Raw genomic sequence first — 23,631 nt, forward strand, 5'->3', positions numbered from 1 at the left:
GTTCAGTGGAATCTTTCTTTCTCTCCTTCTGTCTGTTTTCGCTTTTTTCCCCAACCATTCCCCCCCCAACCCCCATATGGTGATTACTGTTGAATTTGAATGTTAATTATGCAGTGCGCCTTTGATGTTTCTCTAAGATTTTCAGCCCCTCGGTGCAGCGTAAGCACTTCCCTGTCTGCTGTGTGCCTCCCTCCGCTCTCCCCCTCACTCCTTCCCTCTATCATCATCCTCCTCCTCCTCTCTCTCTCTCTCTCTCCCTCTCTCTACTGCCTCCCCTGGTTCTCTCTCTCCCTCTCCTGTATCCCTGCATCGGGCTGATGGGGGTTGATTGGGAGCATGCTAATGGTATTAAATATGGTGATTTGCCCAGGTATGGGAATTGTAGACAATAACCGTAGTGTCTTTTGCCACGGCTGCAGCGGGAGATTCAGGGATCCTGGAGGAGAAAGAGGCAGCCGCCTGCCTGCCTGCCTGCCTGCCTGCCTGCCTGTCTGCCTTGACACACCATGGGGCAGTTGAAACACTATGGAGAGAAGAGAGGGTGTGAGAGTGTGCATCCGTGCCTCGTTGTGAGGGAGCCAAAGCTGCCCACCCCCTCATTGTTTGTTCTCGGGGGAGCAGCGTCTGCAAATAATTGCGCCTCCATGATGCTGCATTCCCTGCCTATTAAGCTTCCACCTATTAAACTTCTCAGGTGGTGGCTAGGCAGCCGAGCAAGCAACCCCCATGTGCATATTTATGAAAGTGTGTGTGTGTGTGTGTGTGTGTGTGTGTGTGTGTTTCTCCACTGTTCATCTCTGCTCTTCGCAGAGCACACACTGCACACATGTAATGCGGGAGAAATGGGGCTCTATTTTAAGAGTCGTCGGTTGGTAGGTTCAGATGGAAAATCGTCTAAATCGCTGGAAGGAAATCTGATAGAAAATAATTGTGTTGCTTTTGGAGTTTTTTTTATTTTAAATTGAGCTGTCTTCTCTTCTGGGGTAAATTAAAACAAAGATATGATGAAGGGAGAAAAAAAACCAGCACTATGGGATCTAAATATTTTTGGGATTATTTTCAAGACCTTTGAGCACAGTTATTTTTTTAGTGATTAAGTAGAAATAAGCAGGGGGTAACAGTTGTTTTTGTTGCCTGTTGATGTTACTTAAAAGGCTTTCTATTTGATAATGTATTATTATGTGAGTCCTCTGTTTTATGCCCTAGATGAGTATTCAAAGGTTTTACAGTCGTATGAAGATTAGAATGCCTACCCCATGGCATAGAGCCTCAACGGCACAGTGTAGTGTACTGCATTTGAACCCTACAGAATTTGCTTAAAGTTTACTGCAGCCACCAGCCCTCTATGGAACCTATCAAGTACAGCAGTGCAATCTCTTTTATACGTTTGTTTCTTGGCAAGACATTTTTAGATAAAAAAAAAAAAAAATGATAAATGAACCAGATAATTTCCCTTGACAATGCAAATGTAAAAGGCCAAATGTGTGTCAAAATGTTTGTATTTTTGCTTGCATATGTGTGTATATATGTGATTGTGTATACGTGTGTATACGTGTGTGTCTGTGTGTGTGTGAGAGAGAGAGAGTGTATTACATGTTTGTACACAAGCACATATGTATTCCTTTGGCCTCATGGCCAATCATATACCCAGGGGCAGGCGTTAAGGGAAAGCTTAAGCAGGGGCGGGCCTCTGGCTTGACAGGTTACCACGACCCAAACTATAATTAGTCTGCCACCCTTCTGCGGAAACCAAACAGCTGACATTTCTATTTCAGCCCTTGGATCCAGCCCTCCAGCTCCGGTGCCTTTGTGTTCTATTCACCCATGGTGTTATGGTGGGTGGGCTTCTGCCACCTGCAAGCAGCTCAGAGCCGCTAGAGCCAAGATGGAGGCCGGTGACGAGATGGTGATCCGGCTTCCTGGTCACTCCAATTCGCCTGGTCATGGGTTCGGGGAAACTGTGGTGCTGCGGCCCAAAGAGGTTCACCACTTCTTCTTTGTGCCCTTCAGGGAGCAGCCGATCTACAGCACTCGTGCGCACGTCTTCCAGATCGACCCCAGCACCAAGAAGAACTGGGTGCCCACCAGTAAGCATGCTGTCACTGTCTCCTACTTCTACGACAGCACCAGGAATGTCTACAGAATTATCAGTCTGGATGGGACTAAGGTAAGAGTGAAACCCTCAGTGTTGGTTATGATTCTTAAACTCCCCTGCAGTTTTGAAGAAGGCAGCTAAACATAACCCAGCTCTAATTAATCATCATAATTCGCCACCCTTGTGCGGACATTTGGCCATTGTTAATCCCACTCATGTGTACCCATTTGCTGAGGGCAGCTTGGCGTTTCTTACTCATTTGCCCCCCTCATGGGAATATTGCGTCATGGCCGCTGACTGTCATCAGCAGATGTGAACTTGGGAATTAATCAGCGGCCTTGTCACTAAGAGAGTAACCGATTAGAGAGTCTACTGACCAGCATCACACACGCGCCCAAAGATAGGGGCAGATGTCTGACCTGCTTTCGCCAAAAGTTCGCCTCGGCTCACAGTGTAACCTGAGACCAAGGTTACCATGGTCTTCTGGTCTCCAGGCAACATCAACAGTGGCTGTAGCTGCAGAACGGCAGCTTCCTGTTGGCAGCAAAAAAAAAAAACATCAGATCTACATATACTATGGATGGCATTCCTTTGTTGTTTTTCTTGTGAGCCATGTCAAACAGATCCTGCCTCAACTTATGTTTTTATGTTATTTATGCAGCCCATTGATGTGGGATGATAGATCTTGCAGATCTCTCATAGCTCACACTTTGCACTCAAAAAGCAGCATTGCTCTATTTCTGTTGCAAACCATATCTTTCATTTGTCATTTTAAGACCATTTTCTCATGATTCAGAAACGTTAGCACAATTCCAACAGGACTATCCATCTGATAATTGGCGCCAATAGAAACTCTCTACCTTTCCGTTTTCTTGTCTTATCTGGGGAGAGTGCTGCTGAGTGGTTAAAATAACCCCATCAGCATACACTAGTAAGGACTCTTCACCATCCCTTGCTCGCCGTCCAGGACAGAAATAAGGCTGCCATGCGATCCCAGTGTGTCACTGCGTAGCTGGAACAGAATTTGACCAACCTTGTCAACCCCTCTAGTTTGCTTTGACTGTTTGATGGTATGATTATCCACCTAGAATCCCTCCACACTGGGTCAGTGAACTGACTGGTGGCACTAGGGTGTACAACTCAAGGGAACAATGGAGTTGAAACCCGTGAACCCAGTAGTTATGCTTGCCCTCTGTACTTTTTAAAGCTTTCATGGATATGGTGTGTCTGTATTAGCAAAGGCCAGGGAACTGACACACACAGACACACACACACACACACACCACTGGGGAAATACATAGCCGGTATCTCTCCTCACTTCCTGTCATCTCATCCAACAGTATGATCCACATGAGTGGTGCTGGGGTTTTCTCTCTTCCTCTCTCTCTTTCTCTCTCTTTCCCTCTCTCTTTCCCTGTCTTACCCTGTTTCTTTTCTCTCTTTCTATCATTCTCGCTTTTCTCCCCACTTTATGACCCCCTCAATTTCTCTCTCTGCCCTATCTTTGTCACCACTTCTCTCTCTCTCTCTCTCTCTCTCTCTCTCTCTCCCCTTTCATTCTCTCCCTCTTATCTCTCTCTTATGCCTCCTCTCTTTATGCCCCGTCTATTACTCACTCTCTCCTCCATCTCTGTCTCCTTCTCCCCCTCCACTCCATGCATGAAGAGGGATGGAGGGACCATAACCCCACTGTCTCAGAGGTGGTTGTTGCTGGGATGGGTGTGTTTCCTGTGTGTTAGCCACACGCCCCACCACTGCAGCTCAGTTCCAGGCCTGAGCCTGAGCCTGGGCCTCTGCTTAGCATTCCAGAGGTGCAGCAGGGTGTATGCAAGAACATGAAAAGCCTCCAAACTGTCAGCTCCTAGGGGCTGTGCTCTTGCATGAAAAAAAAAAAAAAAAAAACAGCAATAGTAAGCACTCTCACATTATTTCAATGTATCACCAGCACTCTTGTTCAGCTCACTTTTTAGCCTCTAGAAGAAGAAAAGAAGATCCAAGATAATTTGCTTTCCTTTAGCTCTTTGCTCACTGGTTTCATATTAAACACGGGTTTATGATTCAAAATTAAAATGATGCAAATATCGCAGGAAAGGATTATCTGTTGTTTTCGTAACAACAGTTCAGTAGAAGCTGATAGCGAATGACGACATCTCTCATTCCTCCGCATAATACCTACAAGAGGCATGCTTGACAACACACGGCACGTTTTTCATTCTTTCATGCTGTGTATGGTTTAGCTGAGACAGGGACACACTCACACACTCACACACTCACACGCATGCACGCACACACACACACACACACACACACACACACACACACACACACACACACACACACACACACACACACACACACATGCGCGCGCACAACAACACAGAGAGTGAGGGAGTGAGTGAGCGAGCTGTGTGTGTGTGTGTGTGTGTGTGTGTGTGTGTGTGCGTGCGTGAGAAGCAGGAGCCTAATGAGAGCAATCGCTCTTCCCTGCACTGGCTAAGAGGAGAGAGTGGGCGGATTGGATGGGAGGATGGGAACGGAGAGCAGAGCAGGAGAGGAGAGGGGCTGAGCACTCTGCTTTCCCCGTGGACTGGAGGTGGTTTGTGTAAAGCAGGAGGCAGTAGACAGGAAACCGAGGGAGGGAGACTAGAGTGCTTTTGTAGTGGATGTGTCCCCTATCCCCACCACCATACGCCCACCCACCCAGCCACCCACTCGCCATCACCCTAGTGTCCATAATCACCAAAATCACATGGATATAATGCTCCCTTTCATAACCTGAATGCAGAAATGGGCATCATTGGTTGGATGGAGATATGCTGGTATGATGGTGTGTGTCTTTGATAAATCTATCTATCTATCTATCCATCTATCTATCTATTTATCTATCTATCCATCTATCCATCCATCCATCCATCCATCCATCCATCTATCCATCTCCCAGTCAGGGGAGGTTAGTACAACGGCATATAAATTATGTATTTGTCCCTGTCTCTTTCCACCTCTTTGTGTGGAATGTATTGCCACACGCAAGCATTCACAAACCATTAGGGCAACCGTTTTGCGAAAATAATTAATCGCCCTATAATGTTGCGACGGAGCATGTTCGATTAGAGGCTTTTGAAGTCCTTATAGCTGTCTACTTTTAGCCTGATGGCCACTCTGTTTATTTTTGTCCTGAGAGACCTCAGTATGAGTCATGAGCTCAGTGCCAGGATCTACTAATGCAGCAGGAAGAACCCGCCAGAACCACCATTTACAGTCCCCGTGCTGCAGTAGAGACTTTGAGGTTTGTGGCGGTGTTTAAGGTCCAGCTCTCAGATCAGGAGCATCGCTTAGGCTACACGGGGGGAAATGCGTCTGGAACCGCACACCGCTGATGATTTATGCCCTCTGAGTCATGACATCACATGGGGGTCTTGTTGGTTATTGGCTTGGTGCGACTGAGATTAGTGGACTCATGCACACGCTGACCAGTTCATGACGCTCACCCTTACACTTTACCATGGTGTGCTGCATGAGAGCTAGATTGTGTGGCCATTGCACGCCGTTGCTTTAAGGTGTTTGGCTCATTCATATAAGACCAGTTTGTCCCTCAATTGCATGTAAATGTAAATATACTGTATGCTCTATATAGCTCAGGTGCTGCTCCCCTCACAAAGATATTGTGCTTCATACACAGTGCAGATTCTTCATTTAGATAGTGACAGCCTAAAGGCCTACATTTCTCAGTGAGCGTTCCTTTCTCAAGGGAATAAGACTTTAAGTACATTCCACCCTATTCATGCAACTACAGTGTGGAGGTCACCAGAGCCAGTTTACACATGGATCACGTTCTTCTTCTTCTTCTCGATGATTAACTTAAAAAAAATAGTAAGAACATTTCTAAGTAGAGATGCAAAACCCTCATAACAGCAGAAATGCAAAGTTACGTGTAGCAGTGTTACAGTTCGCTCTGTAGTGTTCACTGTGACTGTCTGTGTCCTCACCACCTGACAGTGCTGTGTGCGGTGTGAACTGTTGAGAATGCGGTTGTCTTCTCTCCCCAGGCAATAATAAACAGCACTATCACCCCAAACATGAATTTTACCAAGACGTCACAGAAGTTTGGCCAGTGGGCTGACAGCCGTGCCAACACAGTGTATGGGCTGGGCTTCTCTACGGAGCGCCACTTGACAAAGGTGGGTGGAACTCTCTCTCTAGCTCTCTCTTTCTCTCTCTCTCTCTCTCTCTCTCTCTCACTCTTTCTCTCTCTCTCTCTCTCTTTCTCTCTCTCTCTCTCTCACTCTTTCTCTCTCTATCTCTCTCTTTCTCTCTCTCTCTCACTCTCTCTCTCTTTCTCTCTTCTTTTCTTTTCTGCTGACAGTCATTAGATTTTTGTCTCTCTCTCTGTCTCTCTCTCCATCTCTAGCCTTCCTTCTATTTTCCTCTGCCTGTATCTTGGGGTTTGCTTCTCTGTTTCTCTCTCTCTCTCTCTCGCTCTCTCTGTAACCCCCTCCCCCTTCTCTCTGCCCCCCCTCCCATCCCTCTTTGTCTCTTTCCCTCCTGGAGTTGGGAAACACCTACACACTGTGGTCTAATGAGGAGCTGTACAGTCATCAGTGAGTGGGTGGCTGGTCGGCATGGTGTGGTGTTCTCCTCTCGTCTCCTCTCCTCTCCTCTGCTGTATTATGATGAAGCTCTGTCGTGAACCGGGGGTGGGGAAGCAGAGCAGAGCACAGCCGCCTCTCACTGAGCCCTTATACAAGACACATACGTGCAGCTCCCTTCTCTCTCCCTCTCTCTTTCTCTCTCTCTCTCTCTCTCTCTCTCTCTTTTATCTCTCTCTGTTTCTTTCTTTCCCTCTGTTTCTCTATATATTCGTATACATTGTCCTCTCTATATTGCTCTCTTTAAAGCTCTCTCTCTCTGCTTTGCATGTTCCTGTCCTGTCACTCTTGCTTGTCTGCTTGCTCTCCACTGCAGACATTTTGTTACATTGTATTCTCTTAGCCGTACTCTAGTACTGCAGTTGTCAAGGTCGTGCCCACACATGTGTAATCACCCACACACACACACACACACACACACACACACACACACACACACACACACACACACACACACACACACACACACACACACACACACACACATATGCACACGTTACTCTCTTTGGCGAATATATGTAATTGTAGAATAATCTAGATAATGAAAAAATTGAGATGCATTATTTGTATTGTCCTTTAGTCTTTGTAGTGGAAATAACACCACAAATGTGTAATAGCAAGTAATTATGCATGTAAATATTCACACATTGATAAGGCAATTGCTGTAATAGGCTACTACTCCAATATCTGTTATAAATAAATGTAATGAACGTAGACTGTACTATGGGACAGAGTTGAAGTGGTGCAACGTTACTGAATAGACAAACCATATCAGGTTAGATGCTCTTCTTGAGCCTATAGTAGTGAGTGTCAACTCAACAACATGCACAAACTGTGCATTTTACAGAGCTTAGCATGGGCTTCCTCTCCTTACCTGGCATGTTGCCACACCAAGCACTGACTCCCCTCTCTCCGTGGTGCTGTGGTGGAGGTTCGGCGGTATCTGCTTACGTGCCTCGCGCCTCCACAAACACTTCAGGAAGTTGAGGCGTCGCTGTGTCTTTTTACAGCAACCATAGCAGTGACCCCTCAGAGATGAGCATAGCGAGAAATCTCAACCTACCCACTCCTACACACCACTCCTCCTACCCACCACTCCTCCTACACACGTCCTGCGCTTCAGTTTAAGATATTATGTTTGTACATACTTGCCTATTACATTATAAATGTCTATTGACTTTACATTACTACATTACTATCTCACTTGTCTCATGCACTGTGCCATTATCCACATCTTTTAGCAAATAGAGTTGAATTGGCTGTGCGATTCCTGCTCAGAGTGGCAAGAAACTTTCAAGCCATCAAGTTGAAATAATAACTCTAGTTTTTTTTCTTCTTCTCTCCTCTTACTGAGCTCCAGTACTCCATGGCCAGCCAGGATGAATTTGATTAGCTTTGATTTCTGGAGAATGAGGAGAGGGTATCTCTTACTCCCTGTACTCCCCACTGGCTTGATGAATGCAGGGCTGTTATGAAATTATGGAGCGAGCTGTTTAAGTGTATTAGCAGGGTGAGGGGAGAGAGAGAAGAGTGTGCTATTAGCAGTGGACTGATCCCCTCTCTGAAGTGAGGGACCTCTATAGTCTGGACATGCCCTGCATTCTTTAGCCTCTTTCATCGCACACATTTACAATGTGTGTAACAGTGGACCTCTTTGCTAGTTGTGAGAATGATAGTTATGTGAATGCTAGCGAATGCTAGCAACCTTTCCCATGTGTATGAAACAAACGCAGCCATTATATGAGCTTTGGCATTTAAAATGCAATATCACTCTACTTCATATCCTTCACCTACCATTTCAATCAGGCGGTTATTGAATATTGCTTATATATTCCCATTCGTACTTTCACGGGGTACAGAGCTAAATGTATTTTTAATGGTGGCTTTAGCCCTTTAGGTTGTGGTATTGATTATGTCGACTTCCAGTTCGCAGATAAATTTGCTGAGTATAAGGAAGCAGCACGGCTAGCTAAGGAGAAGTCCTCAGAGAAGATGGAGCTGGCTAGCTCTCCCTCTCAGGTAGGCTATGCTCTCTCGGGGATGCACTCATTTCCATTTTTATATACCCAGTTTGTTTAAACAGTGTTGTGTGGAACAGTTGGATGAATGCTCGATTTTTTATGTGGAGAGTGATCACGCAAAGAGAGGAAATCTTTGAATGAATGACAAAAGTGGTGATCCAAGTGATCAGTTGTTTTTGTTTGTGCATTTGTATTGGACAGAAAGCCGTTTGCAGGACTGCTTTAAAATGTATAGGCTGGTGAAGTCCGAACAGTTTTTGAACATGATCTCTTTTGTCTGTGGTGTCAGGAATCAGCACCAGGAGATATACAGTCACCTTTGACCCCTGAGAGTATTAACGGGGACGACGCAGCCATGTCACCCCAAGAAGTCCCCACCCCCACCCTTGAGTCGCTGCCCGAGCCAGCACCGATCCCACAGTCTTTCACACACAGGTAAACAGACCCACCTTCCCTCTCTCCTGTAGTGTTTAACACACAGCCCTAAGCGGTGTGGTCTCTATCAGACAGTAAGACAAATTGTCTCTCCCTCAGGCTGTGAACAGTGCATTTGTCCACATCCTACATTTTTTCTAAGTCTGGTTTCACTGTGAAGACAACTTCTATGACAGTGTTTACTGGCCATGTCATGCAAAAGTTTTGCCACAAAGATACACAACGTTCCCCACAGCACTTACTGAGTAATACACCCCATCTACATGATAACTGTGCAAGTCATTGTACCTAAATTTGGGTGCATAATTGTTATAGCTTTACGACAAGTAGTTATTTGAATGCTACATCACAGGCATGACCAGGCTTATTCCATCCTCAAATAAATGCTCCCACAGCAGATAGTAGAGATTATAGAGAACTGAGAGGAGAAAATGCATGACGATAACAAGGATCGCAAGTCGACTTAAACGTCAGTTAGTTGCTTGAAGTGCTTTTTGACAGCAAAAATATGTTCAGGGTTGAATAAATGTAGTTTCTCATAAGAATTCATGCAGTGGAGTTCATTCATGTTTCATTCTCCTTTTTAATGATTGTTTCGATGCAAAGAAAGTCTAGGACATTGTAGAGAAATGAAAATCTGACAATATATTGACAAAAGGGTGCTCGTACGACACATTTGAAATGCTGCTGAATTAGTCAAAGGGATTGTTTGGTTTGTGGTGCTGAATTCACAATCAAAGTAAATTACATTTCTTTTTTTTTCTTCCAGACAAGAGTTTAAAGCATGTTTGGTGTGCGCCTTCTGATATGCGTAGCGCCTTTGCCAGGACTTATGCTCTGAGCACCCGTTACTGTTTACAACTCAGCTCTTTCTCCTGTTGTTGGCATTCCACATGGAGTCTCCAGGGTCTTGGGGCATTGCATTCCTGAACTGTTTGCATTCTTACCTTGCAACGAAACATGTTGTTATTAAAATGAGAAGTTTGAGGGCTTTTTCTGTGCAAATGGATCTGGGTTTTTCAGAGTTTTGTTATTTGTAAGGCATTTAAGGGACTTTTCTTGTAGCACTATGATGGTGCTGTATTGTTTGAATGGCTTATGCTGTATCATATCAGTGACCTCTCTTGTGTGGATCATGACTGTTCCTCAGAAATGTGTCTGTTTTGAAATATGCACTGGCTGTAAGTTGTTATAGGTGTTTTCATTGAGGATGATCGCAAAAAATACATTATTGTTTTCTGTTGTTATACTGATGTATATTTATGTAGTGTATACACAAGTTGATTTTTATTTGTTTTTGTCAGTTTTGTTCAATTATTTGAATGTGTACATATTGATGTAATGTCAGCTAGAACACAGCTACACCTATTTATACATGAATGAACATAATCTCTTACAAGGAGTATATTAGCAACAGTAACCATATTTTCATCCAGTGGACAATCTAATAAACATCTAGTTTACTTCTTTCTGCTTTTGATAATTGTTGCATGCTCGTGTTGGTTACAAGTAATGGAAGTGCTGTTTTACAAAGATGCATAATGAGATTATATTGATCATAATGAGACATATGACGTAACTCACGCACCATCAGTGAGTAAAGTTACTGTATATTAAATTAATTAAATAGCAGTTGGCTGTCCAAGGTGGAACTGTACTATTTTGGTACAGTTCCAAAATGACACTACACGCTATGCACCCTGTACCCTATACACCATCGTGACTACCTTAACAGATAGTCAGAATATTTTTCAGTTTTATCCGGAACAGTGTCATGAAGTATTTGACAACACATTTGCATGTCTATGTAATACCCTTAGGAAACTAGATGCAGTTTGGTGCACCTTCCATTACTTGTTAACTACAAGCGCGTAACTGTAAAAGCAGAAATAAGAATAAGTCATTGTGCACAGTGAATGTGCATTGGAGGATCAACTGCATGAAAAGAAAGCGGATAATTTAGTGTAACTAAAATATTACACCAAGTGTTCCTTTTATTCTCACTACTTACCATTAGATTATCTTCAAAGAAAGGAGGTTAATTTGCTATAAAGTCTCTCTGTAGGATGAATCAGTTTCATTGAAATTTAATGAATTGAAGGCTTGCAAATAATGGCAAATTAAAATGGCATCAGTTAATGAATGATTGAACTTTATTTCATGTTGAAAATTGATGCATGTTCTTATCAATGCATTTGACTTCACATTAAATTCATTTGTTTAAATCACATGCCTGAAAATCTGATGACTACACAGCTTTGTAGCACATGGTTATGGGTGACGATATCCAAACCTTAGTAATTGTGTTCAATCAGGTGTTGATAATTCACACACACCCACACACTCAGGCACGCACCGCAGATAATCAGCCAGCCAGCCAGCCAGCCACACACACACACACACACACACACACACACACACACACACACACACTCACACACACACACACACACACACACACACGTATGCATGCAAGCACACACACAGACACACACACACACACACACACACACGAATGCACGCACGCACACACACACACAAATGTATGCACGCACGCAATCTCACGTGACACCAAATTACTGAAATGTAAAGACTAGAACAGGTATTTAACTAATTTACATAGGAACACCATTGTGTGTTTTACTAATATTAATTCAAAATTGAATAATGCTGCTATAGTTATATAAATAGTTCCTAACTTAACCTTGCCACATACACTATGTGTAGATTCGTGATGTACGCTATAACAGACTTTGACTATAAGGTATAATTATAATGAGTAGGAGCACTATACTAATATATGTGGTTCATTCATTCATTCATTCATTCATTCATTCATTCATTCATTCATTCACTCACTTGCATGTCCCTTTATTGATTTGTTCTGTAACTTATTCTGTCTGTGTGGTTGAAAGGTGTGTGTATGTGTATTATCTGAAACAGTGTAATGGCATTTATAGGCATAACACAAAGACATTTCTGTAAGAGATTTTATTTTGTTCTCACATGGTGCTATAATAATGGCACATTTACCTCTGAAATGGCACACAGGCAGTGGACTCCCAGTGAAATGATCTTTAACTCCCAGTGACATACACCCTGTACAGTGTCGGGCACAGTGACAAGCTGCCATTCACTCCAAGTTAACACAGCATACTCTGAGAGTGAAGAATGTTAATAGTGCTCAATATCTTACAAATGTCATGCTTCAAGTGACCATTGAACTTAATACATCTTGTCATCATCTACTTGACAGTAATGTTGTTTTTAATATAGATAAGGTGAAAAGATCACATCAGTCATTGACAGTCATTGTGGATATGTCAGTGCAGATGATCAGATATCCATATACATGAGCATACCCCAGCTCTTCCTAAAATAGCAGCTTGGTATTGTCTCAACTCCACTGTCAGTGAAAGGAATGGAATAGTCATTATAAGACATCAGTCATAAGAAACAGAGAAATATACAAAGAGAAAGTGAATAGTGTGGTATCTCACTTACTATGTCTTCTCATGGCTCCTTGTGAGCATTCTGCTCTTCGCAGGCATGATGTGGACGCTATCAGGCTTGGGAAGCGAGGACCTCAGCTCTGTGTCTGCCATCCCTGCTTCTCTCTCTCTCTGTCTCTGTCTCTGTCTCTCTCTGAGCCCTTAAAAGCCTGTGCGGCTCCTTTTTGTCATGCCTGCTAGTCTGTAGGTGTTGGAGTGTGTGGGACGAGGTGTTGTCTGTGGGGCTTACGTCACCGTTTGAAGGTATGGAGGAGCTGGCGGTGGCAGCAGCAGCGGCGGCGTACATGGCGTTATGTAAGCGCTGCCGGGAACAGTGGGAGACTTCTGAGGAATCGCAACGAGATAATTAGCCTCCCATGCCACAGCGAGTGGGCGGTTTTCGTGCACAGTGGTTTTTTTCTTCTGGTTGGTTGATGTATGGGAGTGAGTGAGTGTGCTGCTGATGTGTGGGGGTGATGATGAGGAGGAGGGCCGTAGCGGCCGCCCACCCTCAAGTGGATCAGAACAGAACTCACCACCACATTAGTGACCCTGGAAAACACGAGGAGGTTGTTACAAAACCTTTTTTTTTTTTTTTATTATGACACTAGTATTAATCTGGAATAGCCTCTGGCCCATTGCTGTTGAGATGTGTCATTGAAATGCATTGTGCGCGACACACGTGCTTGCAGTTCACATGAGGCATTACTGTACGTGGGCTGATGCACATGTATCATGTTTTGAAACACATGTCTGTGTAGATTATGAGAGCCAATCACATCCAATATACACACTGATGCTTTGCTGCAGGAATGTTATTGTGTTGTTTTGGATATGTGTGTGTCTGTTGCCTTATGTGGGTTGGCACAGTATAATCCTTTGGAGCTATGAAATTATATACTTCTAGTTTTCTTATTCAATATTTTACATCAGTACACAGCCTTCAGAAGGGTTTCTAGTGTATGATAGTGAGTCACACTACGAGGCCCTTTGCAATATTGTTGACAGAGAACCACTGTTATTTATCAAGTGTGATGTTGTTCATTGGCTGATTTTACAGTTGGTATTATCTGACATTTAAACACCAGATTGCAGCTCTTTTAAACAGACTCACTACTGAGTGTCAGTCATGGACCATCTGATCCAGTGGGCAGCATGCTGGTGCACTCTTTCTCTTTCTCTCTCTCATTCCCTCTCTCTCTCTTTTGCTTTCTCTCTCTCTCTCTTTTTCTCTCTCCCTCTCTTTGCCATCCTCTGTGTGACTCTTACCACGGGCTGTTGCCCAGTCACCGTCACCCTCTGTGCACCAGAGCCGATTACCAAAGCCCATGGATGTGATTAACTGACGGGGGGGGGGGTTCAGATTTAATCATATTAGATGATGACCACAAATATTCAAGGCTCCGTGTCTGTCTGTGCTGTTTTCTCTCTTTGGTTAAAAAGCTTTGAAGCCTTTTTTTTGGTTTTCTTCCAGGCAGGGAACGCTTTGTGAGAGCAACAGAGCTACAGAGAGCAAGTGGCGCTTAGCAACTGGAAGAGCATTTTGCAATTTGTGGCCATGTTTAGGGTATTCATGTTTAGGGTATTCACGTAGCTGATGCTTTTGCAGATTTAGCAGGTAGAGGCGCCCAGCAACCAGTATGGCTGATGTTCTTTTAAAAATGTAGAATGTCTGAACATAATGCTCCGTTCCAGCATTTCCTTCTCCTGCTTTCCACCAAAACCCTAACTGTTCAAAGTCCTTCGATCTCAGAGAAACACAAGAGCGAGCACAATTCAGCCGTAGTGCTTTGACAGAGATGTTTAAAGCTTTGACGTCTCTCTCGTCTTTGTCTCGCAGCCCCACAATCACCAAGCACTGGGAGGCAGAGCTGGCGGCGCTGAAAGGCAACAATGCCAAGCTGACGGCCGCCCTCCTCGAATCCACCGCCAACGTCAAGCAGTGGAAACAACAGCTGGCAGCTTATCAAGACGAGGCCGAGAGGCTGCACAAAAGGGTGAGGGATTGTGGGATTTGAACCACGGGACCAAGCGAAACGGTTGTGCGGGGTTGTTGGTGAGATGACAGGCGAGAATGCAGCCGTGGGAAGAAAAGTGACAAAAAAATGTATTAAAAAAACATTGTACAGTGTGGACGGAACAGCTTGGATGTCGTGATGAGCAGTATTACAATTTTGGAAGGTGGAGGGGGTTGCGATGAGGAGGTGTGAAGACTGTGAAGGGAAGGACACTGAAGAACTGTTGAGTAACATGCTAGAGCAAGGGAGGTTGTGTGGGTATGACTGCGTGTGGGCAAAAGTAGAAGCACAGCAAGTTCAGGCATCGTATACGTTTGAAGTAAGACACAAAATTAGAAACCGTATCTTAACAACCAATTTGTCTTGCTGTTTGGTTTGGCTGTAGGTGACGGAACTGGAGTGTATGAGCGGCCAGACAAATGTGATCAAATCCCAGAAGACTGAGCTGAATCAAACAATAGAGGAGCTGGAGGCCGCTTTAAAGGATAAAGAGGAGGTACAGTATTCCCTGCCACAGGCTTGTTCCTTTTCAAAGCATGCCCTGAGTCCTCCTCACTCATTGAGGAGCCAATGGTGACAAATGTCTTATTAGAACAAAATATATGACTGAACCAGACATCATTTTGTGTATGTATGCATGTTCCTTTGAATTACTGCTGCAGGATGCAATTATGGATATAATTATATAGGGCATTTACATACAACAGAAGTGAGTACACTCCTTAAAATCACTTAAAAATGTGAAATGATTTAAAATGATATCACCTTATAGTAATTGCATTACTTTTAAGTTTGACAGCAGGGTATTTGCTCTTATGTAATTAAAACATAACAGTTTAGATTTACTATATTAATCTAAGGCCCCACAGTAGGAACTCAGTATTCTCACTCACTTCCATGACAGAGATTCAAATCTTTAATTTTTTTAATACTCCATATGTCCACCTTTGATGACAGACTAAATCCTCCTTGGCATGGGGGATACCAGTGTTGCATACATTTCTGGAGAGATGTTCTGCCATTCTTCACAGACAATTTTTAGCTGCTCGTTTCTGGAGGGGTTGTGTTGCTCTACCTTTCTCTTTAAAGTACCCCAAAGGTGTTCTATTGGATTCAAGTCAGGACACATGTTTGGCAGGTCATAGTTTTTTTGCCTGTAGAAACCCTTGCATGATTTTGGCAAAGTGCTTTGGATTGTTATCGTGCTGGCATATTTCTCTTCTGCCAAGTTTCTGGAGACTGGGAGTCATCTTGTCAGCCTGTATTTTGGTATATTCACAGGCTTTCATGGTACCATCTATAAATGTCATCTCCTCAACACCTTTTGCACTCATGCAGCCCTGTGTCATTATACTCCCACCTCTGTGTTTCACTTTTGGGACTATGCATTCACCTGGCCAGGTTCATGCCAAACATGCTGGACCCCATCTGAGCCAAGCTGTTTATCTTGGACTCATCTGACAATAACGTTCTCCCAATATCCATCAGACTTCTTTTCATATTATTTAGCTAAGTTTAATCTTGCATGTTTGTTTGTCAGGACTACTACAGTAATGCAATTACTGTAAGGCCATACAATTTTGAATCGTTTGACATTTCAGGGTTGTACTCACTTCTGTTGCATCCTGTATGTAACCATCAGACCAGATTAGGGCATTCAAAAGCTGCATGCTACAATATTTCTCACCTACCTCTTTTCAGGAAATTGAAAGATTGAAAGAGGAAGTGGACAGGAGTAAGGAGCTACTGGAACAGAGAGATTCTCTTGCTCAAAAATTACAGGTAACTAAAGCATATGTCCAAGATTTGATTTGATTTGATTTACTTTGCACACAATGATATGTCTCTAAATACAAAGCAAACCGCAGGAAAGCTTTTAAATCATAGCCCAAGATGTTGCACTGTTTTAAATGGATTAGGTGATACCACATATTACGGTTTCCAGTTTCCAGTTGGCCTTTTGCTCTCGAAAATGTCGGGGTGACATTGATTGATATGGGTTCCTGTCTAAGTAATTGCCCACCTTCCAGACTGAGGGCTGACACTAAATGTGTGGTGTTGTGAATATGCGTTCTCATGGTAACATTTCCGCTGCAGGAGACAGACCTGCGCAACAAGGAGCTGGAGGGGCAACTGTGTGCCCTGGAGCAACGTCTTGACAACAGCCAAGTGGAGCAGGAGACCTTCCGCAAGGACCTCAAGACGCTGCTGGAGATTCTGGATGGAAAGATCTTCGAGCTGACCGAGCTGCGGGACAACCTGGCCAAGCTCATCGAGAGCAACTAGAGCGAAATCCTCAGACAAACCAATCACCACTCAGAAACATGGTCATCCAACTCCCAAAACCAATGCGTCACAAGGTGCAAGATTTGACGTGGTCCTGCCTTTTTTTTCTCTCCTTTTCAGAATAATATGATTGCACCAAATATGCAGCACATGAAAACATAGAGATAAATTAGAGTAGAATTTCCCTGATGGGCACTTGCCTTTATATCTGTGCCCCTTAAACTCTTTTAAACTCTTCAATCTATTATTTACTTTATTCAGTCTTCAAAATGTACTTGGCCTGTTTGTTTCTCCTCTTAATCAATGCTCTCCAGTTGATGCACTGTGCTTAAGAGTCTCAATGGTGGTAGAGGAGATGAACCATGCTGCTAAGGAAAACGCATCGATGGCTGACTGTGAACCTCTTCAGTGACACAGTTTTCATGATCCCAGAGCCATGTGTTGTAGCCAGACGTGAACGGCTTGCTCTCTTGCTGACCTTAAAGAACTGCCTCTTTGTCCCTTCTCAAAGGCGGAGGGTAATAAGTCGCCAATGCATCGCATCAACTTCTGGAAATGTCACCTTATTATGACATGTGGATGTGAGGTGAAACACAAGCCTGTATGTTCCGAGCAATACCAGGTGGGGCCTCAGATCCATCGTTTTAGTTCGAACTGTCAGGTATTCAGTTCCTGTGGTTACCTGCTGTTGGCCCACACAGATGAGACTGACTCATTCTGACGGTAAAACAGTTTTCTTTTCCCTGTTTGTGTTTTTATATACAAACTATATTTATACTGGACTTGTGCGGGTGAACCTGAATCTTTTTGCTGCTCTTGTAAAAGCAGTGGCAACACTGGACTCTGCTATTTTGGACTGACATCTTAATATCAGATATCTTGATCTTGTATATCAAATGTATTAATGAAAGGTTCCATTTGGTTACCTTCAAAATATTTATTTTTTAGAGGTACAATATTATGAACTGAATGATTTGACCATTTGTAATAGCATTAAATGAGAATGAGTGAGACTGCTGTGTAGGCTAAGTATCAGAAATGAAAAAATGATGATTCAGGAAATATATATATGATGTTTACCAAATATGGTTTCCTGGAAAGTAAAATGAAGCCATTAACAATGTAGAGATATCATAGCCCTGCTCTGTTTACTGTTGTTCAATATACGAGAAAAATAAATGAAAGCACTTGTGGGTTGTATTACAACTGATTAGTTGTGAAGATCGGTTCAGTGAACTGTACTGTTATTGATTGTTATGCCATGATGTTGAATTTACAGACGTACAAAGGGAATTGGAATTCTCTCTTGGTTGTCAGAAAACTGAGACAACATGGCATGTATTATAAACATGTCCTATATCTTGCTCCTTTCAACCTATAATGCATACTGTTTATCTGAAATGCACATTAACTTTATTTATAGTATGCATTTATAGTACATTATATGGCAGTCACTCTGTATAGTAACGTTGAGTGCTATTCACCATAATATAATTCCCTTAACACATGCTATCCAGTTAGTTATTCTAGTTGCATTCCAATGTACAATGCGCTTCAGTTATGATGTATTATGGATGTATGCTTCACAGAAGGTCTCACGGAGGGGATGAGGCTCCTGCCTGCCGTGTGAAAATGGTTCTCACAGTGTCAAAACAGACGATGCTAGATCAGATAGCGTTAGCCGGGGTTGAAGAGCATTCGAGTTTCAAAGGGTTTGTTTTTTTGAAAGGTCATTACAGATTACATTATCCCTTTTGGGAGGGCACACGGGGGGCGCATCAACCAGAGGGGTAGTCAAAGAGAGATGGGGAAAAACAGATGATCATCAAAGCCATTCTCCACAGTGGACTCAGCGAAAACGGAGCTGAGGGGAACCTTGAGTGGTGAGAATGTGATCTCCCTCTGCTGCGCGCCGTTGTTGTTCCCACGCCAGCATGGGGAGGCGGCTCCCGCAATGAATCATATCAATCTGTGCCAGAATAAGTCCTTTCTCTGTGGCTCAGGATTTTTGGAGCTTATGTAACGGCCTTCACCACTCACTTCCAAAGATTGGGAACACTGCTGTAGACGCCACAACTTTATGATAAAACAAAAAGGTGAAGTATGGCCTCTTAGACACTGCTTTATGCCCTGAGAGAACCTTGGTATTCAATCAGTATTCAAAATACCTGTACGCAAAATGTGTTTGCTTACCCTAGCAGTGGCACAGGGCAGGCTGGCAGTTTTGTTTTGATCAGTAGGCTGGCATATTGAATAGGGTAGTGAATTCGAAGCGGAATTGGCAGGAGCGAAATGTAATAACATGAAAGTATGTTTGAGATACAAAAAAAGAAAGCAATGTAGTTTAATTGAACTTTTAACATTATTATTATATATTTTTAAATAACAAGCAGATGGTGGCGCCCAACTTAGCTGTCACTGAGTTAGCATAGTGTTACCCAGTCTGGACTTGGCACATGTGAAGCTGGCGCATCACAAAGATGCTGCAGGGAACTGCTTCTGATCTTTTCACCATCCTGACAGAGACAGTGGACATGTACCCAAACATTCACAATATACTTAAAGTTCTACTGACAATGCCTGTCTCAACTGCTTTGATTGAAAAGACATTCAGCTGCTTGAGATGTTTAAAGACATAAGCTACCAGAGGAACAGTATCACAAACGCATTGGCTTTAATAACAGGATTGGCTTTGTGACTTTGAAATCGATTCGGAGAGAGTTTAGAGGGAGTGTCAATCTCATTGTAAGGTAGACTGAGTTTCATTCTTTTAACGAGAGACAATGAGAGCGTGTTAAACCAGGGTTGGGTTACTGTTGGTGCACATAATTAGCCAGCGACCAAGAAACACATTTGCTCCAGTATGACTCCAGGTGCTCTCAATAGTTGGTTTCTCTACATTTACTGAAAACGAGCTTCTGCAGTTTAGGTTGTGTGTGGCACACTCTATGGTGGCACAACTTTCTTGAGTATGCCTTCCTTAAATGAGAATCCTGTGGGCACCCCTGTATTTAACGGCTACATTAACATCATGGAAAGGGCAATCACTGAGGATTATAATTTATTCACAGCGGATAATTGATTGTTAAATTGGTTCTTGACCCCCCCCCCCCCCCCTAGTTAGCTCACTACTCCAATGCTGTAGTCCTACCTGTATCAGACACTGGATCAATGGAGGCTTGGATAATGTGTGCACTGTGAGAAGTGGTAGACTTTCCCTGGGGAAAATCTTTCCATTAAAATTCCTCAGACTAATTGTTTGCCAGAAGTCCAGCAGTTGCCTTTGACCGTCTTTCATCTCCTGGTCCTGAGGCCTCCTCTGGTCTATTCCCCTCTGGGTGTTGTTAGCTGACACCTGCAAATATATTAGGTGTCACAGGCTTCCAAACTTAGTGTCTGAAAGTGTTATGTTCTGCTAAGTGAGAATTTATTCTTACTTCAGTTATCTCACATTTCTTTAGATGTGAGAGGCATTTGGCAGTGATATTTGCTTAACGTAATTATGATATCACTGTATAAGGTACTTGCAACCAATTCTGGCATCAGCACCTGGAACTCAAATCGTATTGTAGGTTTTGACCCACCAGTGCCTTCCCTGGGGCATTTCTCCTAACTCTTTGAACTGGTGGAACACTAATACTGCCAAACCCTCAGGGATGTCTAACCTTGACGAGATTTTAAAGGATAGTTCCAAGTACCTTATTCAAATATGAACAGCCTATTTATTGATTTTATACTCTTAATTGGTTTCAGTTGCTCCCATAAAGGATGAACTATTGTGGTGACTAGGTTGCTTTTGTAAAAGCAGTAGCCTACTGCATCCAAGTAATTTCTTGTCACTCAGAATTGGCTTGAAAGGAATGACTTGTGCTAGACAGTAAAGAAAGTTCAGTCCCTTATCATATTGTGAAGATGGTAAGCTTCACAAACAACAGTCAAGGCAAAGGCAGGGATGGGCCCTCTCTGCTATCCTGTTGGTTTTGCTGGCTAAAGTGTGCCCTCTTCTGGCAATAGCTTCCAAACCTCTTGTTGTTTTTTTCCTGTCATGAGAGAACAATGGGGCAGCTGTGGTGAAACACACAGAAACACGGCATCCATGCCAAAACTTGCAATTGTGTTTGGACAAAAGAACTGTGTAGAAGGAAGCAGTTGTTTACTGCTTGTGCTGCTGGTATGGGCCTTCAGACAGAGCTGAAGTATGCTGGATACTTAGAATGTCATGCAGAGTGAGGGTGATGATGATGATGTATTGTAACACAGAATACTCTGTGTTTCAAATAATCTGTAATTCTGAATCTCTGCTTAATAAAGTATTAAAGGAGATTGTTATGAAATATTAAAATTGAAGTATTACTTGAATAATCATGGCTCTGCTAGTGTTCCTCATGAAGATTCGCTTTAAGGTCTGGAACGTGAAAGTGTCTGAGTGTTTCTCAAATGTGCAAAGAACACATCTTGGTATTAAGTAAGTTGCCATGTCATGCCTTTGATAAAATCACATCTGCAATGAGGCTACAGTCATACTCTGCCCTTATCATTGGACCAATGTAACATATTTAATGTATTGATATTTTAAATCATAAAGTTTTAATATACTTAAGTATAAATATTGTTTACAGGTTTGAATCCAACCCGTGGTCATTTCCCGTTCCCACTCTCCCTCTTCCACGCAACCCGTCAGTCTTCACTATAATCTCCAAATAAAGGTTAAAGTTTGTAGATGGAAAGAAGGAATATGTCTATTGGTGAGGTACCTGCTGGGGTATATTCTCAATGAGGGGGTATCTGCACGAATTTACTCTATAAAATTGTCTTCACTGTACTGTGAAATTAGGTCATTTTGCTTCACTTTTAGTATGACTAAAATTTATAATCCACACACACACAAAAAAAACAAATAGAGCATTAATGAATAACTCCAAGGCACTAAATAAACACAGTCAGAGTTTAAATCAGGTCAATGCACCTTCATATGATAATAATTCACAGCTTGACAAAAGAAAACTATAAAAACAGCCATAAAAAAAGAAATTATACACAGACTTCATCATTACTAACACTTAATATGAATGCACAATTTCTACTAAATTGTAATAGCATACAATATCTTTCTTATTTGTCAGGTTTGGTATGACAGTGTGTGGGTGAAATCTAGCTGTGTCCAGCTGGCTTATGTCTTGCTCTGTGAATGAGCTAATAATAAAATGTTTACCCTGTAAGATGTTAATGATTTTTAAATTCTGGTTAACCATCAACATATTTTTGTGTGATCTCCAATCCAGCTGTCTGCAGTGTTTTTACCATTATTTGAAACCTTGATCCTGATGTAACGTTTAGATACAATGTCTGTCAAAAGGTATGAATCTATCAGCCCATAATTGGCACAAATAAGTAGCCTATGGATAGGCTACGGTAATGTGAAGCTAAACAATATAAAAACAGTAATCAACTGACTATTGCAAATACATTTTAATCGGGGTGATATTCTTGAAGGAGAATGCTTTAACCGGGGTCCCCATTTTTGGGGTCCAATTTTTTACTAGGGACAAAAACGATTGTATTGAACTAAAATGATAGAAACGGAACCCCAAAATGGTTATACAATGTTATCATGTGAGGCAAGCATCTGCATCAAAGCAAACAGCTCGTTTGTTATTAATTATGTTATTCTTATGTGTCTGACCATATGGAAAGGAATAAATAAACTGTAGAAAATAAATGCCTCTTCAGTGATTAGTTTACTTTTCTCTTCTTTCGTTCCTGAATCCGGAAGAACTAATGACTGTAGAAATGTAACAGCGTTCTGACTCAACAATGGAGTGATTTCAATCGTTTTTGTCTGTGGTAAAACTTTTGATCCAAAAGATGAAAAAATAGGGCCCAGGTTAAAAGAATACTGGTGTTCCCCTTTAAAGTAACACTATGCAACAATTTGACACTTTTTGAGGTATGGTTTTATAGGCAACTAGTTTTGATACCATCCTCAAATTAATTTTGATAGCATATGGTCATGTGAAGGACAGATAAACACCTGTGTCTTTCCCACCAGCCATCCAGGATATGCCCTATGTTGTTCTGTGTACCGGGCTGGAACACCCTGCAAAAATGGAAGACAAGTTTTCACACGCATGACATTGCCAGCTATACTGCCAAAAGACATCAGTTGGTGTGTTGGCAAGCTTCTATCAGTGTCAACTGGGCTGTTGGTGGTGTTTGCAAGATTTTTGCATGCCTTTTAGGTAGTTAGCTTACTAGTTTTGGAACAGAACTCCGTATTGCTGCTTTAAGGAAATGTATGGTTATTCTTCACAATTCTTGTTTATGAATTGTGATTGTGACTCCATCTGCACAATGGGTGGCATATCACTGCAAGTGCTTGCATGGGCGAGGATGAAAAAGGTAAAACCAAAATTGCCTTCAAAGATGAATACATGTCTCCTGTGAACTTATCAGTGTGACAACAACGACGATCAGAAAATAGATAGTGTGAAGGATACAGTAGGCTAGTTTCTGTGTCATTTCACTTACAGAGCTCAGAAACCGTCCTCCCAGAAGAGCTCTCAGAAAGCTGCAGACATAATGTATTTTCAAGTGACTGTGTGCTGTGTCCTTTAAGCTTCCTGCCACCGGCAGCACACC

General features: G+C 42.6%; 1 protein-coding gene and 1 long non-coding RNA gene across 2 annotated transcripts; one reads left to right on the forward strand and one right to left on the reverse strand.

Annotated features, from left to right (window-relative positions):
• Positions 1 to 819: 819 nt before the first annotated feature.
• Positions 820 to 18,202, forward strand: homer1b (homer scaffold protein 1b). Its single transcript, XM_012828525.3, has 8 exons — positions 820 to 2,167; positions 6,142 to 6,273; positions 8,668 to 8,760; positions 9,052 to 9,197; positions 14,529 to 14,685; positions 15,092 to 15,202; positions 16,408 to 16,488; positions 16,804 to 18,202. The coding sequence occupies exons 1-8, from the start codon at positions 1,886 to 1,888 to the stop codon at positions 16,990 to 16,992; spliced, it is 1,191 nt and encodes a 396-aa protein (XP_012683979.1). The 5' UTR covers positions 820 to 1,885; the 3' UTR covers positions 16,993 to 18,202.
• On the reverse strand, positions 12,174 to 14,507 carry LOC116221088. The gene is made up of 2 exons (XR_004164014.2): positions 12,702 to 14,507; positions 12,174 to 12,603 (listed from the first exon to the last, which is right to left on the reverse strand). It is a non-coding gene; the product is annotated as an uncharacterized LOC116221088 (long non-coding RNA).
• Positions 18,203 to 23,631: the final 5,429 nt, after the last annotated feature.

This window comes from Clupea harengus, chromosome 7 (genome assembly GCF_900700415.2).
Source record: "Clupea harengus chromosome 7, Ch_v2.0.2, whole genome shotgun sequence".
Taxonomy (NCBI): Eukaryota; Metazoa; Chordata; class Actinopteri; order Clupeiformes; family Clupeidae; genus Clupea; species Clupea harengus.